General features: G+C 37.8%; 2 protein-coding genes across 2 annotated transcripts in view; one reads left to right on the top strand and one right to left on the bottom strand.

Moving 5' to 3' along the window:
- Nucleotides 1-1,152: 1,152 nt before the first annotated feature.
- Nucleotides 1,153-9,777, bottom strand: LOC117339681 (ubiquitin-like domain-containing CTD phosphatase 1). The gene is made up of 9 exons (XM_033901396.1): nt 9,609-9,777; nt 8,582-8,673; nt 8,278-8,363; nt 7,587-7,702; nt 6,737-6,835; nt 6,354-6,490; nt 5,137-5,250; nt 4,372-4,499; nt 1,153-2,571 (listed from the first exon to the last, which is right to left on the bottom strand). The coding sequence occupies exons 1-9, from the start codon at nt 9,775-9,777 to the stop codon at nt 2,502-2,504; spliced, it is 1,011 nt and encodes a 336-aa protein (XP_033757287.1). The 3' UTR covers nt 1,153-2,501.
- A 219-nt stretch (nt 9,778-9,996) lies between these two features.
- Nucleotides 9,997-23,559, top strand: part of LOC117338816 (huntingtin-like) — a 55,661-nt gene continuing 42,098 nt past the window's right edge. The window contains exons 1-20 of the mRNA XM_033900169.1: nt 9,997-10,079; nt 11,111-11,217; nt 11,623-11,706; nt 11,948-12,068; nt 12,781-12,920; nt 13,097-13,235; nt 13,619-13,760; nt 14,416-14,597; nt 15,146-15,332; nt 15,593-16,267; nt 16,775-16,933; nt 17,439-17,638; nt 18,203-18,304; nt 18,461-18,561; nt 18,873-19,125; nt 19,918-20,078; nt 20,958-21,100; nt 21,373-21,508; nt 21,830-22,023; nt 23,214-23,332. Coding sequence (XP_033756060.1) covers nt 11,135-11,217; nt 11,623-11,706; nt 11,948-12,068; nt 12,781-12,920; nt 13,097-13,235; nt 13,619-13,760; nt 14,416-14,597; nt 15,146-15,332; nt 15,593-16,267; nt 16,775-16,933; nt 17,439-17,638; nt 18,203-18,304; nt 18,461-18,561; nt 18,873-19,125; nt 19,918-20,078; nt 20,958-21,100; nt 21,373-21,508; nt 21,830-22,023; nt 23,214-23,332 — 3,321 coding nt within the window. The 5' untranslated portion in view covers nt 9,997-10,079; nt 11,111-11,134. The remainder of the gene's footprint in view (nt 10,080-11,110; nt 11,218-11,622; nt 11,707-11,947; nt 12,069-12,780; nt 12,921-13,096; nt 13,236-13,618; nt 13,761-14,415; nt 14,598-15,145; nt 15,333-15,592; nt 16,268-16,774; nt 16,934-17,438; nt 17,639-18,202; nt 18,305-18,460; nt 18,562-18,872; nt 19,126-19,917; nt 20,079-20,957; nt 21,101-21,372; nt 21,509-21,829; nt 22,024-23,213; nt 23,333-23,559) is intronic.

Here is a 23,559-nt window from a genome sequence, read left to right as displayed (position 1 = left end):
TATTTTTATTTTATTTTAAAACACCGATGATTAAAGCAATCAGTGTTTTGTGAGGTTGATCTAAGGTACCAGAGGCATATAATGATGTTGTTTTAGGTATAACAAAGAATTTCATCAGCTGTTTCACTGAGCTGTCTAAGAAATCCTCATTTACTGCAATTTCTCATTTACTGCAATTTAGACAGAGATGTGAAGCACAGCTTTCACAGCGAGATCTGTACATTACTACATTGTACATATTCTTGAAAAAACTCATATATTCACCAAATAACCAACAAAACATCACTCCACGAGTGTTATATACCCAGTAGAATGTTGTATACTGTAAATGTATTAATTTTGGTGAACTCGAATTTTAGTGCATTTCCAAATTTTAACAGATAAGCACATTGATGAATTGACACCCTCATTATCTGCTATAGAAATGGTACAAAGACAGTGTAATAAACACAATTATAATTAAGCTCAATGCTTTCAGCATGAAAACCACTAAAATAAGATTACAGCTAAATTATGTTAATTTACAGTCAAGTACGAAACAGTGGCTTATAGTGCCAAGCGCTTTCTGCAATAACGTAATATTGGTGACAATTATATGGCTAAGAATGTTTACAGTTTAGAAACTTAATTACCAGGTACTAGATCAGCTAAACATCATCCAGTAGGATTATGAAACAGAGTAATAATGAGCTACCTAGATCAACCATATAAAATATAGCACTTCAGGATATCAGCAGAAAACATATTTTTATATCACTGACCAAGAGTTATGCCCCTTGAGTCTTAGATTCGTCAACAAACACAAACATATACCAAGCACAACACAACACAAATATACAAAAGTTCGGATAACTTACACTTTACACATGTCCTAATTTGGAACAGTTTCCCAAACACACTTGTTCATAAATTTATGAAGCATATTCTTATTTTCTGTTTTGAATGATAAAACTGTTAAACAGTATATTATTTCTGTCATGAAATGAACAATAAAGAGGGATTTATCCAGTTATCGTCTCAAAAACATTAAATGTTGAGTTAGTGAAGTTACTGGCCATAGAAAATCTAAAATTACTGTCTGTAGTTTCTCTTTGAACAATTGCTTTGAAGGATTTCAATATACAAATGTAATATTTAATGAAATTTCTTGAAAAAAAAAACAACAAAAGTACTTCTACATGTAGATGTATATTCCAAGTAGAAATATCAAAATCATATTCTAAAAGTATTCAACAACAATTATGAAACAAGCTATAAACTTGTACAATTTTCTTCTATCGGCCTGGAAGGAAGCACAGGGAGTATATATGATATGATGAAGTGTGATGACTAGTGACGTACAGATAACATCTTAGTACATTTTTATATTTTAATGGAACAACACTTTCCACAGAGAGCTGTTCGGAGTATTCTGTCCAAGGCCTGCTATTTGAACTGCATCAAAGCAACTAACATCAATATTATGTAGATATATTTATCCTTCAGCAAGCCCAGTGGGCCAACATTACTTTTGACTTAAAATGGGGCGGGGCGGGGCGGGGCGGGGCGGGGCGGGGCGGGGCGGGGCGGGGCAGGGCGGCTTATTGCAGGATAATGCCATAGCATACCTTAGCGATCTGCAATTGGCATGGGAGGAATTACTGGTGGAAAAATATGGTATGACTGCATAGAGCACGGGCTTATTGCTGGATAAATATGGTATGTATGCATAGAAGGGGGCTTATTTCAAGATAAATGTGGTATATTTGCATAGGGGCAGGCTTATTGCTGGATAAATGTGTTATATCTATATAGAGGACAGGCTTATTGCTGGGTCAAAATGGTGTGTCTGTATAGAGGGAAGGCTTATTGCTGGATAAATGTGGTATGTATATAGAGGGCAGGCTTATTGCTGGATAAAAGTGAAGTGTCGGTATAGGGGGCAAGCTTATTGCTGGGTAAATGTGGTATATCTATAAAGAGGACAGGCTTATTTCCAGATAAATGTGGTGTGTTTGTATAGAGGGCATATCTGTAAACTTTGATTGAGAGCGGTGGGGTATATTGCACACATTCAGATGACATCTTTCAACATTTCACACTGATCTTTGTAAAACGCCCCACAATCACACACATAACTTAAAACATGATAAATGTATATTTTCATGAGATAATCCTACATGCAGCTTAAGATATAATCCAACTCTATTGAGCCATCAACAAGTATTGTTCCACAAACAGCAGTATTAGGTGACAAGACAACCCTGTCCTGAGGGAGTCGTGACGGTTTCTCTGACTGACACTTCATCTTGTCCTTTGAACAAAGAAGTATGACTTCACAAGACACAAAGCAGACTTATATTACATATGAATAAAAGTTCATTAAAAATGACGCGACAACTGCAGCAGTATTACGGGGAAAATGTCCGTGCTTTTGTTCAAACTTGCTGTAATGTCTATCACTTGTTCATGTCTTTTTCGGCGTAAATGTCAGTTTCTGAGGGTTAGATAACATTCACCATTCAGTCAGTGTTGAGACTCTCAGAGACATGGTCTCCGTCTGAATGATCATGCTTTCGCTTGCTTCGATATCTGAAAAAAAAAATAAATAAAAAAAATGGTGTTTTCGCCTGGCTTGCATTATACATTTATTAACAATGGATTATGTGATCTAATTGAAAATTTGATTTCTAAAATTTTGCTACTATGGCATTTCAATATAAATGATAATAATAATTTGGAGTTAAATATACTTATATATCACAACAACATAGTTGTTCAAAGCCGTTCTCAAATTATCATCTGTGTTTATTGGGCCTTTAGCAGCCAATCAATGTCTTTCTCAATTCCCCAGGGAGCATACAGCTGCCATTTCGGCGCTTAAAACTTACACTTGACATTTCTTACACAGCCCTACCATGTAATAATTTTGAGCTGAGTTGACTAAAACACAATGGAGCAAAGAATCTTGTTCAAGGATACAACACAGTGCCTGTGCTGGGACTTGAACTAACAACCCTTCGTTCACGTAGCCCTGTGTCCTACCACTAGACCACCATGTCTGTGCTGTGACTCGAACTAGCGACCCTTCAGTTACATAACCCTGCGTTATACCACTAGACCACCATGCCTCGAACTAGTGACCCTTCAGTCACGTAGCCCTGCGTCCTACCACTAGACCACCATGCCTCGAACTAGTGAACCTTCAGTCACGTAGCCCTGCGTTATACCACTAGACCACCATGTCTGTGCTTTGACTCAAACTAGCGACCTTTCAGTCACATAGCCCTGCGTCCTACCACTAGACCACCATGTCTGTGCGGTGACTCGAACTAGCGACCCCCTCAGTCACGTAGCCCTGCGTTATACCACTAGACCACCATGTCTGTGCTTTGACTCTAACTAACGACCCTTCGGTCACGTAGCCCTGCGTCCTACCACTAGACCACCATGTCTGTGTCGTGAATCGAACTAGCGACCCTTCAGTCACCTAGCCCTGCGTTATACCAGTATACCACCATGTCTGTGCTGGGACTCGAACTAGCGACCCCTCAGTCACGTAGCCCTGCGTCCTACCACTAGACCACCATGCCTCAAACTAGTGACCCTTCAGTCACGTAGCCCTGCGTCCTACCACTAGACCACCATGTCTGTGCTGTGACTCGAACTAGCGACCCTTCAGTTACATAACCCTGCGTTATACCACTAGACCACCATGCCTCGAACTAGTGACCCTTCAGTCACGTAGCCCTGCGTCCTACCACTAGACCACCATGCCTCGAACTAGTGAACCTTCAGTCACGTAGCCCTGCGTTATACCACTAGACCACCATGTCTGTGCTTTGACTCAAACTAGCGACCTTTCAGTCACATAGCCCTGCGTCCTACCACTAGACCACCATGTCTGTGCGGTGAATCGAACTAGCGACCCTTCAGTCACCTAGCCCTGCGTTATACCAGTAAACCACCATGTCTATGCTGGGACTCGAACTAGCGACCCCTCAGTCACGTAGCCCTGCGTCCTACCACTAGACCACCATGTCTGTGCCGTGACTCGAACTAACGACCCTTTGGTCATGTAGCCCTGCATCCTACTAATAGACCATTATGTCTGTGCCGTGACTTGAACTAGACCACTGTGCCTTCTTATTGCATGATAATTTTCTATCTATATAGGAAAACATTCTTCAGTGAAACCTTAATAAATTTTATGGTTATCTGCAATAATATGCCTTCGTCACTCCGAAATGCGTCACTTTTATCCTCAGGTTTTCAACTTTTCTGCCATTTAAATTTACATCGAATATCAATTGAACTATCAACAAAGCTTGCTGGGATTGGACAGATGTTTAACAGAGACATCCAACAGTAGGATCAAAAGCCGACACATACTTTTCCCATTTTCTGTGATTGAGTGTTGTAAAATCGTCCACCGTCGAAATATCTTTAAGGTACTTCGCCAACTTAAGAAGTTCTCGATCTTTGGCTCTGTTTTGATGTGCTTCACGGAATGCCTTTATCTAGGATAAAAAAATAAACTTATAAATACAGGGCCCATCTATATAGATGATGTTTATATTCAATGGCTAGTAGTATTGGTCACTGACGTGGAACTTTTAAAGGAATGACATCAAATGGTACTTCATGAATGATAAACTTTTATATAAGTAACAGAACTGCTGTGGAATTTGTTTGATCCCCAACAAATGCTGGAATGAAATCTATTTTTAGTACATGTTATCTCTACTGAAAAAGATACTGCCCGCAGTCCATTTTGGGAAATCTATTTTTATTGACATTTCATCTCTACTGATTAAGATATTTACCTACAGTCAATTTGGGGGAAATCTATTTTTAGTAACATTTTATCTCTACTGTTAAAAATATCTACCGCAGTCCATTTTGGGGGAAATCTATTTTTAGTACATTTTATCTCTACTGATTAAAATATCTACCCCCAGTCCATTTTGGTTTGGGGGAAATCTATTTTTAGTAACATTTTATCTCTACTGATTAAGATCCATACCTACAGTCCATTATGGGGGAAATTTATTATTAGTAACATTTTATCTCTATGGATGAATATATCTACCTGCAGTCCATTTTGGAGAAATCTATTTTTAGTAACATTTTATCTCTACTGATTAAGATATCTACCCGCAGTCCATTCTGGGGGTTCATTATGAAGTTCCTCCTGATGTCATCAAACATAATGGTATTCTTCGGCGTCCACTGCTCATATTTACCCCAAATCACGCCTAATGGCTTCACCTGTAACCATTAAAATCAAAGTTAGAGACTTCAGTGTCAACATAGAATCAAAGTCAGAGATTTCTGTATCAACATTCAAGGATCTCTCCAACATCATACTTGTTTCCATTTCCACACTTCATTTCCTAATGAATAGTAGTTAATATGATAGATGTTGTGAGACTGTGACACTATTTGATCAAGCAAAGTGATACATCCCTTACCCATTTGAAAGATCTCCATTAACTGATGATTATGAAAAAATAACCTCTATGATATCATACTTTGGTGAGGACATACCTGTATGATGTCATACTTTGGTAAGGACATACCTCTAGGATGTCATACTTTGGTAAGGACATACCTGAATGATGTCATACTTTGGTAAGGACATACCTGTATGATATCATGCTTTAGTAAGGACATACCTGTATGATGTCATACTTTAGTGAGGACATACCTGTATGATGTCATACTTTGGTAAGGACATACCTGTATGATGTCATACTTTGGTAAGGACATACCTCTATGATGTCATACTTTGGTAAGGACATACCTGTATGATGTCATACTTTGGTAAGGACATACCTGTATGATGTCATACTTTGGTAAGGACATATCTCTATGATGTCATACTTTGGTGAGGACATATTTCTATGATGTCATACTTTGGTAAGGACATACCTGAATGATGTCATACTTTGGTAAGGACATACCTGTATGATATCATGCTTTAGTAAGGAAATACCTGTATGTCATACTTTGGTAAGGAAATACCTCTATGATGTCATACTTTGGTAAGGACATATCTCTATGATGTCATACTTTGGTGAGGACATACTTCTATGATGTCATACTTTGGTAAGGACATACCTGTATGATGTCATACTTTGGTAAGGACATACCTGTATGATATCATGCTTTAGTAAGGAAATACCTGTATGTCATACTTTGGTAAGGACATACCTCTATGATGTCATACTTTGGTGAGGACATACCTGTATGGTGTCATATTTTGGTAAGGACATACCTGTATGACGACATACTTTGGTAAGGACATACCTGTATATGTCATACTTTGGTAAGGACATACCTCTATGAAGCCATACTTAGTAAGGACATACCTCTATGACACCATACTTTGGTGTATGAACACTGATCATGGCACTGCTATCGAGGTGGAATGTGATCTTGTAGCTGGGATTGTCAGTCACACCCAGCTCCTTCATCTTCACATTGATCCACTTCATCCCTGTGGCAGCTGTCAATCAAATTTATAATTATACATATATTTACAATGTTAAACAGATTTAGGAGAAGATTTATACAGTGCCTGTTATCTTATCTCCTTGTATATATCTATACAATTATTTTTCATTGAAATGAAACACATCAGTCAATGGTCGGAAAGTCACCAATGTTTACTAGAACCATGAGGGATTGTCAGTATCAGAGGTCGGAAGGTCACCAACGTTTACAGATAGATACAACAACCAAGATTACTTACACCAGATAACAATGTCGTAATCCTCGTAGGCAGATTGTAAAAACTCGTGTAGAAAAGGCCTCATCAACTCATTGGCAGTCTCCGCTACCGATCGATGATCTGAAAAGGGAAGAAGTTTCAGAATCATATTTAATTTTTTTTTTATACATGTAACCTTTGAATTTATCTTGACATGTGATGAATGTTTTAAACTGTCAAAGACATTGCATTTGTCCAGTGTTGTTAAGTATATCAACTTCATGTTATTTAAGACAAAAGACCACTTTCTAAGGGAAAATTTCAGACCTAGAATTTCAAATAATCTGACATGCATATGGTTTTAGTGAAAACACAGTAATCTTGACCCAGATATGAACGTCAAAACAGGGTCATGCTACATAACCAGCCTAAGAAGTGTCAAGTTTGGTTAGATTCTAAAAGGTTCCGACTCAATAAAATAACATATTGTTAAGCCTGAAATAGCATAGAAATGACATGTGAATTGTCTTTCAGCATGGAAATTGAAACTCGTAAAACAATATGCATGAGAAAACCTTCAGAGTAAAAGCTTGTTTGTTCGCTGGGTTTATTTTGAGACAGGTTCTACACCTTCTTGTAGAAGTTGATGAAAAACATACGGGGAGACCCACCGCATGCCATCCAGAGCAATTAGGATAAATGTCTTGCCCATAGACACAACCACGACAGCACAGACCAACATGGGTAGAGAGCGTTAAACTTCACACCTCGGATCTTCACCTGTGCTCTGAGTAATCATGGCCCCTTCACCTAAGGTTACATGACGGGTACTCTAACCAACTGGGCTGTCATGGCCCCTTTAGAATAATAGTAGTGTACTTATCTCACTTACCAAACAATGTGTAATCGATATCAAGGACCAGCAGTTTCTTGCCTTCTCTTGGAGGGTTAAACACTTCTATCTTGTAATCACGGACTCTTCTGTCAATTTTTGACAAATATTCTTCTCTGGAAATCAATTAAGTGAAGTTAAGACAAAATCCCTGTACTTAACGTAAACATGACAACACAGAAATCTCAAAAGCTAAATACACAAACATGAATTAGACTAAAAATATGTTTGTGAAACATGTATGATGATGATCGAAGTCCAAAACATCAGGTCAAAAATTTGAAAACATCCCTATTAAAAGAGCTTTTATGTATACGTATAATACAATGTAAGAGTATCCTAGTATTTACTATCAATAAATGTATGATAAACTATGTCAAACATTTTGACCAAATTTGAGACAGATGGAAGAATCAGAAAATTAACACTTGAACATTGATGTTTTCTTTTTCTATTTGTTTTCCTGAAATGAAAGAAAATTTTAAAAGGAAAAAAAGGGGGAAAAAACCTTCATGCAAATTTGCAGCATTTTAAAGCACTAATTATAAATCAGTAAAACAGTTGTTTCAACAGGATAAAATCAACATATTAAAATTCCTGGGATACTGATCACGTTCACTGTATAACTTATTGGAAACCTAACCCTGGATATTGTAGATGTACTGACAAACACAGTAATCTGGAACATTACCTATTTTCTATAGCAATTTCATCCTCTTCTATATCAAAGTCATTGATGACTTCGGGTAAGTCTGGGGGAGGCTCTTTCACTTTATCCTGAAATATGAACCAATCACCAAAAAATTATTTATTTGTACTTTTTATTGAAATTAAATATTTATCACCGAACCAGAGAATCAGGTGAGTTAAAAATGTAAAAGAGGTGGTTGCAGACAAGATGAATGGATTGATTGATGACAATGTACCATAAAACATCTACCATGTTGGTTCACCAAGTGTTTCTCAGTTTTTTTTTACCTAAAATGTTTACTTACCAATTCCTCTTCTCTTGATCCCATCATCATAATTTTGGTATTAGTCTTCAGTTTCAACTGAGAAATGGCTACATCATCTGTAGGAGCTTTTCCTGTATATGATAATAAATCAATAGTTATTTGATTAAATATAACATAATGGCGAAGGAACATTTCCGATAATGTATGTGCATAAATGTCCTATAATTGAAACAGATCTTGGTTGGAAATCTGAATATGTCAATATTTAACAGTCTGCTTGGTCATTTTGGCAAGCATATCGATATCCAAAGTAATTTAAATACACATTATGAAGTATGTTTATAACGATGATCTGTACCTGTAATTTACTCAGATTGATCAAAAGTTTATACTGATCTATGAAATTTGAAAAAGGACCAATATTTCCATGGTCTGCATTTTTGCCTTCAAATATGTTGTCTTATGCATTAAAATTTAAAATGTCACATATTAAAGGGTCATGGATGATGTCTGTGATGTAGCTCTCGTACATCGTACGTGTATGTCCATAGATAGATCTAGCCTACATGTATCTAAATACCATATACAGACCACAGGGTTTTAATTGGGTAAGCGCATTGAACGGTCATTTTGCCCTGTACCATGCGCCTAGCAGCTAGCACCAACTCCGTCGTAGCCTGTCCCAAGCCAGTACCGGCCTATCACAAGGAGACTTAACACGAACATACGGCAGCCTCCCAAAACACACATACGCACTCACCACACGCATGCATGTCGCACGCACGGGAGGCCGTCCTTAAATGACCTTAGCTGTTAATAGGACGTTAAACAAAATAAACCAAACCAAACCAAACCCAAGCCAGTGTTGAGAAATGAGGGACTGACCAACTCAGAGCATCTAATTCGCACGAATCTCCACCACGTAACAGAACAGAAAAGATCATTCACATTTATGAGATAATGCCCGAGTAATCGTGGCCCTTATTTCGTTATGCAGAGAATCAAAAGATCATGACCCGGTTCGGTAGCAACATAGTAAAATCGAAAATATTTTTTGGATATTCACCATTATATTTGAGACCCAACAATTTCTGTCGTTCGGGCCGCACTCCCGTATCTTTGTAGATACTATCTTTCATGTTTGCCACGGTTGATGAGTCCGATAGTGTGATCTTGTACTCATTCCCACTCCATTTTATAACCACAGTGTGGTCCTTCTGTCCTTCTCCCGCCATCTTTAAACAAAATGCGGAGAATGCAAAGCTAGCAACATATTTGAAGCTACAATTTATGAAAACTGTCAGATAAAACTTCATGTTTTGCATGAATTTTGTAAAGTAAAATTCATATCATTTTAAGAAATATCAAATCAGTGAAAAAGTAAGAGGAATTTAGATGAAAGTTTTTTGTTCGAAACTGTGGTAAAGATTTTAATATGTTTGTTCACGTGACTTCCGCCAATGTGAGTTGCAGAAGGTGTCAAGTAATATATACGAGATGTCATAACAAAAGAGTTACCATTTATATTGGTACCAAGGTAACGTATGTCTGCAATTCAAAGTCTGATAAACCCTCGTGTTACCTGCTGTATCACAAGTTTCGCGACTGTCTGTAAAATATGGTTTTGGAAACTGGATGACATGAGTGATGGAGTCCAGTTTCAGCACCGGTAAACTGGACCATACAGTAGCGATAGGACTGTGACTGAGCCTGATTGCTTTTCATTTTAAATCATAGCTTGATATAGCATCTTATTTCACCGAAATACCTCAACGTCTACAGTTTTCTTTTTGCATTTCTGTGTTCAAATATGAAAACAACAGTAGCTGAAAACAAGTGTCCTACTTATCAAATGCAAATTTACAAGGTTACAGTAGTCTATAGCTAGTAGACATATATAGGAAGGCCTAAAAAAATAATGCATGTCTTTCCACAAATATTCCAGAAAAATAGGGCAGGTAGGCGGGGAAATATTTTTATTTATTGAATAGTTTTTTTCTTGTATTAATTATGTTATGTTACATAGACAAGGGAATTTTTACTTTAATTGTCCTTCCTTAAAAATGGCCCAAAAACTTCACGGTAGAATAAAAAATATAGAGTTGGTATGGTTAGCAAAAACACGTGCATGTTTTTTTATGTCTAACCAATCTGCTTGAAAAGAACAAAACACACTGATTCAATGTTATGGCAACATATAAGAAGTGAGTTTGCAACCAAGCAATTCAAAAATTAATTTTCTATTTTAGTGATGTATTTCTTATATTGTTCATGATCATAGTTTGAGGAAGTCCATTTACTGATATAGAATACAACAGACAGCACTACTGATCATGATTCAAAAACAAAATATATAATGCCAAGGAGAGCCTGTTACCTGTGGGTAAAATCTACCTCAGTTACTGAGAGTGCTATGGTCAATAAAGATATCATCTTTCAAATTAAATATGCATAATGATGTAATGTTTTTAATTCTGTACAGTGTTTTAAATTAATAGACCCAGATAATTTTCTGGGATGGGCTAATTAAGTGTTGTAATTATTTGAGATTTCATTTGTGTCATTTAGGTGTACCTGTCTTAGAACATCAAAATGGCAACAATAGAGAAGCTAATCAAGGCGTTTGAGGCCTTGAAGGTGTTCCAACCTGGAGGAATCACTTCAGACGATTCTAAGTAAGTAACTTGACTAATATAATCTGAATGTGTTCTTATCTACATCAAGTTACTGTGTTTATTTTGCTAGAAATCCGCATTACCAACATATCAAATAAAAACTGACTCGAAGTAGGGTTTATGACAGAAAATGAGAAAAAATGTCAGAGAGACTCGTCAGCTGTAAGCCATAACAGCGGATGTGAAACCTGAAAAATTTCACAAAACAAAGATTTTTCAGACATTTCCAAATAACATTTTATGATTGAGCAGTAGAATATATGTGCATGTTCTTATATTACTTGTATTATGAAAAATAATGATGTAAGACATTTCCAAATACAGTCTTTTCATGTCATAAGATACTCATGTGTGGTCTTTTACACCAAAGTCTTCTCATGACAATTTTCATTACTGTTTTTGTAGGAAAAAAGACCAAGCTGTCAGCAAGAAGGACAAAATGGTCAACTGTAATGTAGTGGCTGATTGCATCTGTGCCCCTAACATGAGGTAAGTGTATAAACCCAATCTCATACTGTAACATTCTGTGCCCCAAACATGAGGTAAGTGTGTGTTCTATACCCAATATCATGCTGTAATATTCTGTGTCCCTTAACTATAACATGAGGAAAGTCTATGGTCTTTACCCAATATCATTCTGTAATAATTTAAAAAAAAAACATTCTGATAGTTAATCACTGACATTATTTAGCATTTTATGATTAAAATTTTTCCTTTGAAAATTTTTCAGAGCTATCATTGATTTCCCGAAATTTCTTGGTATTGCTATGGAAACATTCCTGAATCTGTGTGATGATGCAGAGTCTGATGTTAGAATGGTTGCTGATGAATGTATCAACCGATCCATAAAGGTAATTTATTGTTTATTAGCACTGCTCCATTTGATGTATTCCGGTGTTAATAATTATCACTGTGCAAGGCATGGGACACCACTGCATTATATTGTAGTGGTGTAACGATTCACCGAAACATCAATGTATTGGATCGCAGTATGGTGCATCGATGCATCGTCTATCTTTGATTTGTATCGCAATACCTGAAAATGTGTAGTTATCTCCCTTGCCCAACATTAGCTTATGTTTTGTAGTAAACAACATGGCTGACAAGGCCGTTCTAGCAGCTTATAAAGCTGCCTGTTGGAGTTCTTTCAAGTCCAAATTATCTAAATTCAAGGACGCTTTGTGGGAAATGGAAAAAAAAAAAGTTTTATGTAACAAATGTAGACAAAGAATATACAATACAATAGCACAAACAAAACATGACTACCGTACAATGGAATACTAGATACCCGATAGGCCATCAGCTTCTCATATATGTCGCAAAAAGTAGGAATCGTATCGTTACCCACCTTGCGATACACATCTCTACTATATTGCTGTGATATGTACCATATCTATCCTCAAATAAGCTCCTCCCCTAGTGTAAAATTTTAGTATCAAAGTTTGTGAAGGGCTTATTTGTGAAACAGTTCTAGATTACTTTAATTATTTAAATGTAGAAGGGGGCTTATTTGTGCTGAGGATATTTTTTGCAGACGAAATTATGGTATGTTTTTCACTGAAGGTACTTCTGGAGACTAACTTGGGGCGCCTTCAGGTGGAGTTATATAAAGAGATTAAGAAGAATGGATCGTCTCGGACCTTGCGTGCAGCTCTTTGGAGGTTTGCCGAGATGGCTCCCCTCATACGACCGCAGAAGTGCAGGTAACTATAACAAACATTTGCCCAATACTAAGTCACCTTAAACAAAATTTTTAGTCCAAATTCATAGAAAATTAATTAAGGATGGATTAATTATGACCGTAGTGCTGCATTTCAAAGTTGCTTTAAAATTTTTTTGAAGAAATATGTTGACGTCAAATTTAAATGTTGCTGTTTAGACCATATATGGTGAACATGCTTCCCTGTCTGGCGAGGATTTGTAAGAGAGAGGAGGAGGCAGTACAGGAAACACTTCTCAGCTCCATGGTGAAGATTTGTCCTGCTCTCATGGTTTTCGCTAATGAATCAGAGATCAAGGTTTGTGACTTTTAATTATAATTTAATGAGAACGCTAGGAAATTATTGAACAGATATTGAATTGATTTGAAATTTTTGGTTGTCTTTATAATCCAATGTCTTCAATTTGGCCAGAAGAGTGTTCGGTTAGCAATGGATTATTTTCAAAGTTTTGATTATGTGGTGGGAAGATATTAAGATATAATTGATAAACAAATCTTTTAATATCAACTGTAATATTTTATAATTGTTCGTTAGTACATTTAATTTTTCAGTGATTTTAATAAAACAAATTACATATCCTACATTTATGTTCATGGAATACATAATGAAAATTGATTACATATTTCATATATATGTAAATATTTCGAAGTTGAATTAATTGTTTTCATTTCGTTTTTCAGGCCTTACTGAAGTCTTTCCTGCCAAACCTGAAGTCTTCGTCAGCTTCGTGTCGGAGGACAGCGGCCACCAGTTTAGTGTTGATTTGTCAGTACTCAAGGAGTCCGACATCTTTCTACAACTACCTGCTGAATGTCTTACTAGGTACGTGTTTCGGTGAAGTGATTGTGGTGGTCCTTGGTAGTAGAATTTGTTGTGAAAACATAAAATTTTAGATTTATGCTGTTCTGTTCATTGAACTTAAAAAGACAGGTGATCGTGAGGGAAGATAAGTGATAATGGAGTCATTTTTTCTAGAAGAAAAGTTGGATATCAGGAAATATTTACTAAAATACTTGGGGCCGTAATAGCCAGCATCATAACCTCATGATGAAGATCCAAGGTGCATGGTTCGACGCTCCCTACCCATGTTGATTTATGTTTCTTGCGAAGCTGAGAAACGGACTGGATGATGTGGTTGTGTTCTTGGACAAGACACTTTACCCTAATTGCTCTGATGGCATATGTTGTTCCGTGAGGTTGTCACCAACTACAAGGAGACCCCACCTCAAAATGACCCTGGATGTTCATGTGGAGATAAACCCAGTAAACTCAATTATAAATTCACTGTTATTAATTATAAAGAGATGAGGTAGAATCACATTTATATAATGGTTGCTAATCATCCATGTGGATGCCATGGTTTCTCATTTATTAATAGATGATGAATATTCATAACTTGCCATACATGTATAACAATTATTACTAAAAATTTGTTCTTTTTAACTGAGAATAAAACCATCATTACACCTGTTTCCAGACATGGTCCTTCCCGTAGATGGAGAACAAGAATTACACACCCTGATGGGCGTAGTTTTGTGTATGCGGTCCCTGGTCCCTCATCTAGGGGAGGCTACTCTCGCGGAACAGGGACTGAAGGGCAGCTTCGGTGTGATGACCAAGGAGAAGACAGAATCTGTCAGCAAAGATCAGCTCATCAAGGTGATACAGGTTTAGGTGTATTATATTGGTAATTTGGATCATTCATACAATTATTGGAGGTCACTGGGTGTCTGTGATTGATGTGAAATTTGTTTTGTTATGAATATTATTATTAATTGTTAGAAATAACTCTGAAATTTTACAGAATATGAAGTTATTTTGTTTTAGATATTATTGCTAGAAATAACTTTGGAATATGACAGAAAATTATCTTACAGTAGAAATATTTGAACAAGATTCTTTTGTAAGGCACTCGTTAAATTAAGTATATTAACATAAACACATACTGCTATAAAATGTAATAACTGATACAGTGTGAGTGTACTGAAGCAACATCACAAGGAACCATACTGTAATTTTACAAAGTTGCAGAAAATTTTTACACAGATTATTTTTTTTGTATAAATAGAAACTCAAACTTATTTCTATTATATCTTGTAAAACTGAAAGCTGATTTCAATTGAATAAAGTGTAAGGCCGTCTATGTATAACTTGTCTGAGGTATGTAGAATGTAACAATCACATGACTGTATGACTTGTTTTACTAGGTGATCCAGACGCTGTTGCACTTGATGACCCACAGGGACCACAATGTAGTGACCGCTGCCCTGGAGGCCTTCCAACAGCTACTACGTAACCCAACCCCCCTATTAGTGTCCATCTTGACCGTGCCAGGTACCATTACCCGGACCCTTGTGTACCTCGCTGACCAAGCCTCCTCCCCCTCCAATGACTGTAAGTATCCTAGTAACATATATTACCCACCCTTACACCCCTGTTTCCTAGTAACATATCTTGTGACCTTGTCTACTTGGTCTTCTAACCTCCGTTCTTTCCAAGGAAAAATCCCGAGTGACATATCCCTCCTAAGAGTAATTTATTTTTGCAACAAATTTTTATTTTTGTTTTGTTTGCTTGTTTGCTTTTGTGTACATAGTACATAAACTAACAGTGATTTTCAAAAACTAACTTTCTGACCTTTATTTGGCCTTCAGCTCTCCAGGAAGTGCCATCCTTCAGCAAACTGGCAGAAGAGTCTGGACTTGAGGATGACACCGACATCCCGGATCCTATGGCTGACCCTGGAGGGGATTCCTCCGCCGAGGGGTCTTCCTTTGTATACAACACATTTGTAGCGCGGGAGGAGTCCGGAGCAGAGGGAGGATCAGAAGATGCAAGTCCAGTGGACACACAAGTTATCGTCACGACAACAGACTCTGAGTACTCTGGAATCGAAATCGGTGACCTCAACGAAGACAAATCAGAAAAGTCCAACATAACACAGGTCTGCAGTAGTAGTCAAGAGACCTTGCTAAGCATACAAAGCATCAGTCCGACTCGCAAACCTTCTCTCCAGAAGGGTGTCAGTCAGGATCTCAATGGCAACCCAGAGATAGAAGATGTGTTGGAGGGTGATCGCAGTCTCCTGCCATCCCCAGGCGAGGACATCAGTGCCAGTATCGGCTCCCTCACAGACCGACAGCCTGCTATTGTGTACTGTATACGTTTTATAGCCTCCCGTTTCCTGTTGTCTGGGTGTAAGCGTGTGTTAAAGCCGGACAAGACTGTACGTGTCAGCGTCAAGTCCCTGGCTCTCACCTGTGTCAGTTCAGCTGTGGCCATGTATCCTCAGCTGTTCCTTCTAAACTTGTTCACCGACGTCTCACAAGGTAGGTAACTCTTGTCTACAAGTTCAGAGTATTCACTGACAACTCGTTATCTTTGTTAGAGTATGACGTTAGGTTTAAAGGGACATTCCTTCGTTTAAATTAAGTGTATGTTGCCGAAATGAAACTGAATGGGAAATATAAATTTCCCAAGTGTACATATTTCCCAAGTTGTAAAAGTTATAATCTTTGAATTAATACAACAGTTTTACTCTCCGGGGAAACCAAAGTGCTTCAAGTATCATATCATAAAAATTCTCAATTTGACCTGAATTATAACTAATTACCGCAAATGCAGACAGTATTTGTGTACGAAGTGTCATTTTTCTGTACATTTCGGCATACCTTCTTAAATAAATGATGTCTTTATGATACCACATGATTGCGTTAGCAGACTCTCATTTCTCATTTTAGATATGAGTTGTATATGACACTGTACGCTATTTATTACATTATGTAATATACATATATATTTATATAAGCCCTTTAACATTCATCTTTCTAATACAGACCTAGACCAGGAGATTCAGGATGTGTTGTTATATGCCAATCACCCAGACCCCCAGCTGAAGGGTAACACTACACAGATAGCCGCGAACCTCATCACGGCGGCCTTGAAAGAGAGTAGGGGAAACTTCATCAAGTGGCTGTCCGACTCTCCCGGCAAAGGTTAGGCATCCAAATTATCAATGTACCTCAGCTATTTAAGAATGTATTTTCCTTCTGAATTTTAAAGATAATTTGTGCACATTTATTTTTTCATATCAAAATCAGTGATAAACTGCTAGACAGCCATTTTGGATTTACACATGTGTTATTGCAAAGTAATGAAGAGGTGGTGTTTCTCAAAAACAATTCACTAGTATGATCTCCAGATTTGGGCATGCCCAATTTTGGGATTGATTGCAATAAGAACATGACTGCCAGGTGGCACAGTGGTAGCACTCTTGCCTTTCATTAAGGCAGCCAAGGTTTGAACAGGTATCGGGTCACTGACCACATGTATTTTCTCTGGGTACTCTGGTTTCCTCCTGCAGTAAGACCCATTTTATTCTTTTGTCCAGGCCAGCAATCATGAATAATACAAGTTGACAAAACTTCTTTTGTAATTGTTGAAAAACAAAATTTACACATATATCTTGAGTGATGTGATTTATATTTTGTGTTGTTACAGTGACTGACCTGAGTGTCCAGTCCTTGGTGGACATCATACTGGACATTGTGGAGGACAGTTCGTCAGTAGCTATAAGGCTGGCCATCATCTCACTACAGACCTGTATAAGTCCTCTGTTACAGAGTATTCACAGTGAATTGGCCCTGTTAGTCTTACTCAAACTGATGGAGGTCAGGGACAACCCCTACTGGCTGGTCAAGGTGAGTGTCAGAATTCACAGTGAATTGAGGTCACGGACAACCCCTACTGGTTAGTCAAGGCGAGTGTCAGAATTCACGGTGAATTGAGGTCAGGGACAACCCCTACTGGATGGTCAAGGTGAGTGTCAGAATTCACGGACACAGTGAATTGATGTCAGGGACAACCCCTACTGGCTAGTCAAGGTGAGTGTCAGAATTCACAGTGAATTGAGTCTTTCTGGTCCTGCACAAACTGTTGGAGGTCAGGGACAACCCTTACTGGTTAGTCAAGGTGAGTGTCAGAATTCACGGTGAATTGAGGTCAGGGACAACCCCTACTGGATGGTCAAGGTGAGTGTCAGAATACACAGTGAATTAATCCCTTTCTACAAATTCACTCAAAAATTAGGTATTAGAATTTCCAGAAACAGGTGTGTCATTGCTATGCATTCTTATAAATGTAGATATTATATAGATGTGTAATATCAAAGGTCAAATTGATTGATAAATTTTCAAATTGATTTTATGATTTTGCGACCTCTGTTAAATCTTCAAATTAATTTTATAATTTTTCAACTTCAACAGACTGAGTTGCTGGAATTGCTGAGTAGCATCAACTTTAAGATCCTGGTCCATCTGGAGTCGTGTTGTATAGCTGCCCAAAGGGGAGAGCGTCACTATCTCGGGGTTTGTATAATACTTAATCTTAGAAGGAATTGAAATAATATAATTTCAAAGGGTATGTAACCTTGAAAGGGTCAAACCATTGAAAGGAATGAAGCTCGGGAAGTGGATGTAATGGAATCTGAGTTGTAATTAGATGTTTCACGGTTGATTTTTCAGAAGCTGAACCTCCAACACCGAGTGATACATGATGTGATTATACCACTACTGGGGAATGAAGACCACAGGGTACGACACAGCGCTGCACAGACACTTGTCAAGTGAGTATTATCATGCAGACTCATCTCCTTACAACAAATATCAAGTTAGTATCATCAAGCAGCAACAAATATTAAGTTAGTTTCAACATGTAGCCCTGTCTCCTGATAACAAATATCAATTGAGTAGCATCACGCAGACCTGCCTCCTTACAGCAAAAATAAAACTCCTAGGTCTGGGTGTCTGATGTCTTAGGTAAGTAATGGAATCACTTAAATTATGTGTCAAGTCATACAAATATACTTACTATTTATTGATATTAAAACATTTAGACCTGTTTACATTGTATGTTTGTGTGTTGTGACTGTTTTAGAGTGATCCCCCAGTTGTTCTTTTCGGCCGACCATTGCCAGCAGGATCCTGTGATTTCCGTAGCTAAGGACCACACTGGGAACCTCCTGACCCCAGATCTTCCCTCAGCCTCGCCACCCCTAGTCCAGGGCCTTGTCAAACCCTTCCATCTTGGAGCCGAGCCTGTGTCACTCGTACATGTGGAGAGTAACCTGTCGCGCGTCGTCATGGCGCTGCTCCATGAACTCAATCTATCTAATGTTAAACACAATACGGTCAGTAGATTTCATGTTATCTTCTCGTTAAATGTAAATGTTTGTATAACTGTACCTCTAATGTAAAGCAGTAACCTTTCCATAGTATCGTGTATATGTATTTATAAAGGATTACTCCAGAACAGTGACATGGGGGCCTGTTTGTTTGAAATGCAGACAAACCAACTCTCCAAGTGTAGCCTTTCAGGCATAAATCTTGACGGAGAGTTTGGACACGCTTGTTTTAATGCAGGCCTTGTAAGTCTGTCAAAGTTCTTTTGAAAGAAATATAAATAGAGAATACATGGTCAGTGTCTTAAAATAGAAGCTGTATTTTGGCTAGGCTAAAGGCTTTCTGAGCCAAAAATACAGCTCATATTTTAAGACACTGACCATGTATTCTATTTATCATGCAACAGTCATAAAAAATAAACATTTTTAAGTGAAACAGTATCAACAATGTACCAAATATGGTCGCCTTTTAAATGTTGTTTCACTTGGAAGCAGGTCAGTCGAATTGACGCACATGCTAAGATGCAGTGGCAGTTGCAGGATTAAGTAACTAGGTCCCTTATTTCATATTAAAATGAACAACTCTTGGTCCAACGCCATGTTTGGGCCCTGATTAACCAATACTGCCCTGTTGCATGTAACTTGATCTAACTTGATGTTTATATTTTTTCTACAGTATGAATGTTGCCATGCACTGTTTTGTTTGTAATTTGATATAAATTTATATTTTTTCTACAGTATGGATGTTGCCATGCACTGTTTTGTTTGTAATTTGATATAAATTTATATTTTGTTTTACAGTATGGATGTTGCCATGCGCTGTGTCTGTTGTCTGTTTGTTTCCCTGCTACCCAGTATGCTCACTCCTGGGGATGTGGTCCTCCCACGCCGCTCGTCCCCCGCGACAGCAGTAATAGGATGGTCATGAGGCGTCCACCAAGTCGCTCTCTAAGTGGATCAAGGTAACTCTCCGATCTGTCACAGTTCATTGCAATCTGTATACTAAGTTATTATCACAAATGTTGTTATTGTTATACCCCATAATGAAGTTAGGGGCGGCATACTGGAATCGGCCTGTCCATCTGTCTGTCCGCCGTCCGTCGTCTTATATTATCGTCCGGACAACTCCTACTGAATTACTGTTCCAATTTCAACAAAACTTGGCATGTATGATCAGTACAACATGTGGTTGTGCATCCTTTTTTTTTTTAACGCCCGCAGGGGGTATTAGTTATCCCTTGGGATACAACTCTAGTTTTTTCACAAATCTATGTAAAAGTTAAAAAAGGACTATAGTCATAATTAATCAACAAAATTATGAAACCATCTTTAAAATCTGAACTGCGCAATATCATTGCTGCTCTTTAGACTGTTAAACAGTAATGTTACTTCATATTTTGCTCTGAAAGCTATCTGCTAAATTGTGATAGCTCTCATTACTGTTTTAGTATATTATTTTCTACAGCAAGTATTGTGGTAGGTGCGTCCATTCATCATTATGCAAATCTGTTTAATTTGGCGATGAAGTAAATTATAAGTACACTAATTAGATAGGTACATACCGGGTATGTGTATTAGTATTTCAACAGAGTGCATGATAAATTAAATTTAAATCACTGGCTCCGCTAGGGATTAAACCCGGGACCGGTACCTCTGGCTTACTAGTCTTACGCTGAACCGATCGAGCTCGACTAGAGAGATCTCTCTAGTCGAGCGGTATATTGGATAGTATTTACCAGGGTTACAGTATCTTTATAACTTGGCTTTCCCTACAGGTTATTGTAAGATTTTAATCTGACATATTAAACTGATTTTAGTTTGACATTTCTTTCTATTATTAGTACATTCAGTTTGGACGAGATGTCCGGAGGGTCAGGTGGAGGACCGCTGACCATCATGCTGTCCTTGCTGACTTCGTCTTTGGTCAGTCTTGACCTCTCCGCTCACCATGATACTCTAAAACTGGCTGGCAATTTAGTCTCAGGTATGTAGAATGGAAGTTATAGGTATACTGTATCAAAAACTTGCCTTTAATTTAAAACCATATAACAAAATTGGATATAACAAACTACTGCTTCCAGTACCACTGGATTTGTTATAAACAAGTTATATAGATTTCCGAGAACATTTCTAGCTGTAAGTAAGAGAAAATACTTTCACAGATTGTCACGTTTCCTACAGATTTTGACAGCATTGGATGTTTTGTTATTTTTGATTCATCTACATGTACCTAACTATAAATGTTGTGGATTGCAGGGGCTGCCTACAAGTGTCTCCGAAATATAGACAGTTACAGCAACATGGCCGACAGCTTCGATGACACAAAGTGGCAAGGCATAGCTGATCGTGTCCTGTTTCCTCTTATAGAACAATTTCTTACTCACATAGCCAGGTACGATTTATAGAATTTGTGTGTGATTAGACAGTGATTTCTCAACTGAGGGAAAGATGATTAAAGTTTACAAGGAGGCTTTTTTCTTGCACAAAAGAGATCTATGATGTCTTTAAAATCACTGACAAGTCCTAGAAGGACAAAGCAGTTGTATGATGTCCCTAGGAATTATGAGTCATAGAAGGATAAAACAGCTGTATGATCAATTATTCTGGAAATACTTTGAATTATATAATTCAAATTTGATGCTTCTGTCCATATGGGTAAGTTTTGTATTATTATTTTATAGATAGTAGTTCTGGTGTACATTGATACTTCCAGGTTGTTGAATGCTTGCTGCCACGTGATAGATGAACAACTACCTGGCCCTCCACAAATCAAACCCTCCTTGCCCTCGCTCCCCACGGCCCCGTCTCTCAGTCCTATCAAACGTAAGGCCAAGGGGGAGAAGGATGGAGGTAGTACTCCTGGTACCCCTGGGTCATCTGAAAAGTCCACACCCAAACAACAGAAAGGTATGTTAATCTCTAGAACCATAGGGTCGTCTGAAAAGTCCACACCCAAACAACAGAAAGGTATGTTAATCTCAAGAACCATAGGGTCGTCTGAAAAGTCCACACCCAAACAACAGAAAGGTATGTTAATCTCTAGAACCCCAGGGTCGTCTGAAAAGTCCACACTTAAACTACAGAAAGGTATGTTAATCTCCAGAACCCCAGGGTCGTCTGAAAAGTCCACACCCAAACAACAGAAAGGTATGTAAATCTCTAGAACCATAGGGTCGTCTCAAAAGTCCACACCCAAACAACAGAAAGCTATGTAATCTCTAGAACCCCAGGGTCGTCTGAAAAGTCCACACCCAAACAACAGGTATGTAAATCTCTAGAACCATAGGGTCGTCTGAAAAGTCCACACCCAAACAACAGAAAGGTATGTTAATCTCTAGAACCATAGGGTCGTCTGAAAAGTCCACACCTAAACAACAGAAAGGTATGTAAATCTCTAGAACCATAGGGTCGTCTGAAAAGTCCACAACCAAACAACAGAAAGGTATGTAAATCTCTAGAACCCCAGGGTCGTCTGAAAAGTCCACACCCAAACAACAGAAAGGTATGTTAATCTCTAGAACCCCAGGGTCGTCTGAAAAGTCCACACCCAAACAACAGAAAGGTATGTTAATCTCTAGAACCCCAGGGTCGTCTGAAAAGTCCACACCCAAACAACAGAAAGGTATGTTAATCTCTAGAACCCAGGGTCGTCTGAAAAGCTCACACCCAAATAAAAGAAAAGTATTCAAGTTCCATTATCAGTATAATTTTACAGATATTTTAAAAGTCAGAAAGCTGATATCTTTGTTGGGTCAGATGACAGGTTTATTGCCCGATTTGTTGGAAAATGAAATGTTTTCGATTCCCATATTCAGTGCTGTATTGATTAGGAAATGAGACAAAACTGCTATCTAATTATCATTGTGAATTGTGTATATCTTATGCATGGAAGAAAACCAGTATGTCCTAATGAACATAGCTGTTGAAAGTTTCTAGAAATTGAAAAAAAAAAGAAAAAATGGCGACAAAAATCTTAGTTTTGAACAAATTTGAATATTTGAATCTCTGCAACCTACAAATGGAGTCCCCTTACCTGAAACTTTTTTCTAATTGGAAAATTCTTACTTTTGCTGTTAATTAGAATTGTCTGCCCTTAGATAAAGACAAGGAACCAGAAAAGGAGCGTAACAAGAAGGACGGCCTGGGGACGTTCTACAGCCTACCACAGTACATGAAGCTGTATGAAGTTCTCAGGGGAGCTTACTCTACCTACAAGGCATGTTTCGTACACCTTAACAATTAAGGAGACATTACAGTTAATTTGAAAGGAATCTAGTGATGATGTAATGATGTTGTGATATAACCTGTGACAGGTCCAAAGATAACCTGTAATTTGTTGTCGTTTAAAATGAAATTAGAAATAATGATCGTTCTGTTAAATATCAAATGTGTTTCTGAATCATAAGTCATATTTCGTGCTAAAAAAATTATATGTATTGTTTG

This window comes from Pecten maximus, chromosome 12 (assembly GCF_902652985.1).
Source record: "Pecten maximus chromosome 12, xPecMax1.1, whole genome shotgun sequence".
Classification (NCBI taxonomy): domain Eukaryota; kingdom Metazoa; phylum Mollusca; class Bivalvia; order Pectinida; family Pectinidae; genus Pecten; species Pecten maximus.
The sequence above is the reverse complement of the archived record's forward strand: the minus strand, read 5'-3'. Positions and strand labels throughout refer to the sequence as shown.

Excerpts from the sequence above, each read along its gene's own strand:
- LOC117339681 (XM_033901396.1), bottom strand. The coding sequence starts at position 9,777 with ATGGCGGGAGAAGGACAGAAGGACCACACTGTGGTTATAAAATGGAGT. Across the intron at positions 6,491-6,736 it reads TTACGACATTGTTATCTGGT|CTGCCACAGGGATGAAGTGG; the intron begins GTAAGTAATCTT and ends TTTGATTGACAG. Across the intron at positions 4,500-5,136 it reads ACCCCCAGAATGGACTGCGG|ATAAAGGCATTCCGTGAAGC; the intron begins GTAGATATCTTA and ends TTTTTATCCTAG.